The 5090-nt window shown below is 33.2% G+C and overlaps 1 protein-coding gene across 1 annotated transcript; it reads right to left on the bottom strand.

Moving 5' to 3' along the window:
- Nucleotides 1–1759: 1759 nt before the first annotated feature.
- On the bottom strand, nucleotides 1760–2311 carry LOC145636132 (uncharacterized). Its single transcript, XM_081687597.1, has one exon. The coding sequence runs from the start codon at nucleotides 2309–2311 to the stop codon at nucleotides 1760–1762; it is 552 nt and encodes a 183-aa protein (XP_081543723.1).
- Nucleotides 2312–5090: the final 2779 nt, after the last annotated feature.

The raw sequence follows: 5090 nt of genomic DNA, 5'->3' as shown, positions 1-5090 counted from the left end.
GTTTAATTTTTAAAATCCATGTTTAAATGTAAATTTGTGATTATTGACTACATTATGTTTATTTATAATACTTAATGATTATATGTTTATTTTTTATTTACTGAATTTTGTTTTTACATGTAGATCTAATATAATTAGATAATTAAATTCAAGCAAAAATGATTGGAAAATCAAAGTACGAAGAGGTATTATATCTTTATAAATCGTTTACATTTATTAAATTTTTTATAAACCTTTTTAGTTTTTATTAATTAATTATATGATTAAAACAAATTTTTGTGATTTAGGTAGCATAATCAAGTCATCAAATTAACTTATTTTTTATTTTTAATTACAGGGTGATTGCGTTCATGCCGCAATTAAAGCCAACTTTGTACAATTTCGTCCAAAATTAATTGAAAGAAAAGTTTACGCCATTAGATATTTTTCAATCGTTACAAATAAGAAGCAATATCGCAAGCATTGTCAGTGACAACAAAATAATTATGATTTAATTTTTTAAAATACTATTGTTCGGGCGACTGAGGACGATGAAAAAATTCCAATGCATAGATTTGATTTTTTACAATTAAAATTTTTTGATCAATTTCACAATAATTTTTCACTTCCTGGTAAATATATATATTGATTTATTTTATAAGACTATAAAGATTAATTTTATATAAATTTATTTTTGCTAACATGTTTTATTTATCCATTTTGATTAGATGGAAGAGATATGGGTGTGAACGAAGTTGGTGATTCTATCAAAATAGAAGATAAATAGTATACATGATTTTAATTTTTTTTTTTTTTAATATTCTTATCTTTTAAAAAACAACAAATAATGATTTAGGATTTAAATTATTTAAAAATTAAAAATATCTTTTCACATTAAAGATTTTATCCTAATATGTAACCGATAAAATATCACATTTACAATTTTTTTTTGAAAGATATCATATTTACAATTTATTCATATTTTTAAATCCAATTGTTATATAATTAACAACCACAATAAAATACAAAACAACAATAAATAAAGTCGCGTTAAAAATTACATTTAAAAAAAAAACTTTTGTAATAGACAATAACACTTTAATTAAAATATTATGTGTTTTTTTGTCTGAAATTATTAGATAGTAAAATAAATCAAATAATTAAAAAAAAAACATAGAATCTATACAAAAATATATTTTCTTGAGATTTATATATGAAAAAATCGTGCATCGCACAGGCTTTCATCTAGTATATATTTAAAGGGGAGTTTTTTCCCGAGTTTTTAGAGCGCCACGTAGGATTTAATTTTCTTAGCACGCCATGTAAGATTATAAATTTAAGTGGTAGCCAATTAAATAATTAGAGATTATTAATTTCTTTTACAATTGAATAATAATTCAAATGCCACGTAAGTAAAATTGACGAATGAGATTTTAAAGTTTAAATTAATTAAATACAAAATATTATCTTTTGAGATTAGGAATTTTATCTAATATTTTAAAACTAATATAATTACAATTTTAATCACATGAATATGAAAAATATTTTTTTTTAAAAAAAATATTAACAAACCGTGCATTGCACGGGCTTCATCTAGTATTATTATAATGTTTAAGTTTAAAAAACAGAAGAAAAAAATATTTAAAAAATTAGAAAACAATCTACTAAATCTATTTTAATAAAAAAAAAGAAAAATCTATAAATATCTATATATCTATCTATCTATTTTTTTTTTTTTTTTTTTTTTTTTTTTTTTTTGAGGGAAAGCTGGGAAGCGATTTCATTCATTGTTGGACAAATTGTCCATTAATACATAGGGAGAAATATCGTTAGGACAACAATTTGCCCAAATTTGCTCAACGCCATAGGGGATAATACGAGCTAAATGATGAGCCACAAAATTCCCTTCCCGCTTAACATGAGACAAAGAGATAAAATCAAAGAAAGCACAAATATCAAAGACATAATCAAGTAGGGAGTCCAAATTCGAGAGATATGTGGATGCCTTGGGGAGCCTGGATATAATGATGTTCTTGAGACCATGTTGCTTGGCCAAACAAACTGCATAAATTGCTGCCTTACGCTCAGCAAGCTCAGGAGACCAGTAGGCCTTGTATCTCTTCACAGCAGAGAACAAAACCTCTCCATTGTGGTTGCGAGCCACAACACCAAGACCCACCCACCCTTCGACATTTAGAGCAGCATCACAGTTTACTTTGATGCTCCCATGGGAAGGAGGCTTCCATGTCTTCAGACTTCTTGGGGTTTTGGGGGTTATGTAGCCATAAATTCTTTTCGCATACTTGTCATAATCCTCGACCAAATTAGTCATGCGAATAAGCAATGAGTTGTGAGATGTGTCTTTGTTACTGAAGACCTTATTTTTATGCGAATAAGCAGGGCTGCACCCCGCTGCTGGGTCTTCAAATTCTCCTTGCTCCAGGCTTCAATCAGGTCCTTGAAGTCTGGAAAATCATCCACCCTCACAAGCTTCTCGCAGTTGGCAACATTCCATATTTCACGATATGTTCCTACTATTAACATTTTAATTATATATATATAATTTCAGTCAGGCACCAAGGCATTTGTCATCATCTGTCATATGCCTATGCTTGAGGAGAGCTCGTACAGGAAGAGAGTTTGTACAGGCTAGCCATAGCAGGTGCCATACTTTTGGAGTCGTCTCAAGCTTCCACACATTAATCCAAGCTTGGTGAAAAAGTTCAAGATTGCAAGACTTACCCAACATGTATGCGGTTTTCACATAGTATAGACCGGTGTTGGAGAAAGCCCAAGTGATGCAGTCCCTTGGGGATCTCAAACTGAGGGGGATAGAAAGGATACATTTGATGTCACGCTCGTTGAAAATTCTGGCAATAAGTTCATGATTCCAGTCCATGATTTCAAAGTCGATAAGATCACTCACAAAGGTTACCTCATCGGTTCGAGGAGACATAATTCTTGAACCATTTTCATCAGCTATCATTAAATGTGGGGAATTAAATACGTACGATAAGTGTTCGATAAAATTCCTAAGAGCCATTTTCGAAGCTGGGTGTTAGAAATTGGCATTACTCATGTTATTTCTGGACAATGTAAATGATTATTTGGACCTTGACTGAAAATTAAAGCATAATACTATAGCTGGGCTTGATGAAAAGAAGACTGTTACATTATCAGTTACTTTCCATTGTCTATGGTTCTTGTTATTGGTAAAAACGGATGCAAAGTGATAGGATGCAGTTGGTATGATAAATTTGCGAGGTCAATTGCAATGTAAAGGGTCGATTATGTTATGCATACTCGAAAACAACATTACTATTGTAGTACCGATTCTTCAGATGAGTGAAACTTGCAGACTCTGAAGCTCGCGGCTACAGTTCCTTGGTAGAGTTGCATGGCTAATTGTGGTGCTTGCTATGTCTTATCAAAGCAAGGGGAATTCCCCCCGGAAGATCTTCACAATGATCGAAAAGCTATGAGTACTTCGAAACTTTGGCCATTTCAGAAACCAAAGATTATCAGCTAAGATGATCAAGCAAGTGATTAATTACCAAGGCATGTATGATGGATGCGAACTCAATAACTAAATAATTGACCTGCTTATACTATGTTTCGAGATGACGAGATAGAAGCTTCACCGAGTAATCTAAAAGCAGCATTACTTTATCCTGAGATTGAAGTAGCTACAAGCGGACATCGGAACAATTGCTGATAGCATCGCACAATAATTCGGCAATACCGTATACTTCTCCAAGAAATTCAGAGCTAATTTAATGCCCAGTCCAGAATGTGGAAGCTTAGATCATGTCAGAATCTACAACGAGTGAAAACTTTAGAATGAAAAAACTCAAGAAGAAGAAGCAATTATAAAGTTAATCTTCAGCAAACTTCTGATGCGATTGTGTATTGGTAGCTGCGTGAGGTGCAAAATTTGATCTGATCAATCGCCTCACCTCACAATATAGCATCAAAGCCGCTCTATTTATAGCTCTCAAGCTCTGTACTGATACTATGCTTGTAGGTGGAACCTCCACTTAGAGAGAATAACCATTTAAACAAGCTAAGACAAAGCCTATGATTAATATCTGCATTATAATTTGGTCGAAAGAGACTGAAACCACTGCTCATCATCAGCTCACATTGTGTTGCAGCCTAATCTTAATACTACAGTCATCGATTGATATCAATAGAACTTGCGTGAGCTGCACTAGGGGCATTACTAACAGAAGAGAGCCTCTAGGGAAGCTGTCCAGCAGCTGTAAGCAGCCGAATAGCTAGAGAAGTATCCTTATCTTCATAAGAATCCATATTACAAAGAGTACAAAGAATCAAAATTCCTCGACCCGATAGCATAAGCCACAATATAGCTGATTGGTACGGCACGCAACAAATTCGAGGATAAAAATTCAACTTAACTAAAGCTCATAAACGGTCTTGGATAAACGGTCTTGAGGTCCTTTTCTGGTTTCATTCTCTCTTAAAATAAATAATTCATAACATTTTTAAGGGAGAATGAACAGAAGTACTAATCGTTTGAGTGTCATCATCAGCTTACTTCGAAAGCATAACCTCATTCCGTGTGGAGCTGCAATTGTATAGCAGCAAATTAATGGTAACATTGTGCTCAAAGCTTGGAGTTGGAGGAGGACTGTTAATTATAAAGTTGCATTCTCTTACCTCAAGCTACTCGTGAGTTTCTAGAGAATCCTCCTAAGCATAAGTTTAGATGATACAAGTTCTATAGCGAGTCATTATGAACACAATGAGATCGCATTGCTAAGAGTCAAAAACACTGAAGAGAATCTGCCAGAAGACTTTCAAGCGATCTAGTAATTCAAGCTACTTTATCGTCTGATCAGCATAGTGAAGATAGGAAAGCAAGATCAGTTTCAGACCATAAGGTTTGAAAAATGTTGCTAGACCTTCAAAAAGTACCTTACAGAGCTGCTTTATGGCGTGTATCAGCAAGCAAGCAAGCACACTGCAGCTCAGGGGTAGACAGGTTCAAGGCAGTTACTCAAGCAATATTGCCTTCTTCCAGTTACATTCTCACACAAAATCAAGTTTTATATCGTTTTTCGAGGGAGAATGGACGGAATGGCTACTTA

The sequence above is a fragment of the Chenopodium album genome, chromosome 1, assembly GCF_948465745.1.
Source record: "Chenopodium album chromosome 1, dcCheAlbu1.1, whole genome shotgun sequence".
In the NCBI taxonomy this organism is placed as follows: Eukaryota; Viridiplantae; Streptophyta; class Magnoliopsida; order Caryophyllales; family Amaranthaceae; genus Chenopodium; species Chenopodium album.
The sequence above is the reverse complement of the archived record's forward strand: the minus strand, read 5'-3'. Positions and strand labels throughout refer to the sequence as shown.

Coding starts and splice junctions, on each gene's coding strand:
- LOC145636132 (XM_081687597.1), bottom strand. CDS start 2,311: ATGACTAATTTGGTCGAGGATTATGACAAGTATGCGAAAAGAATTTAT.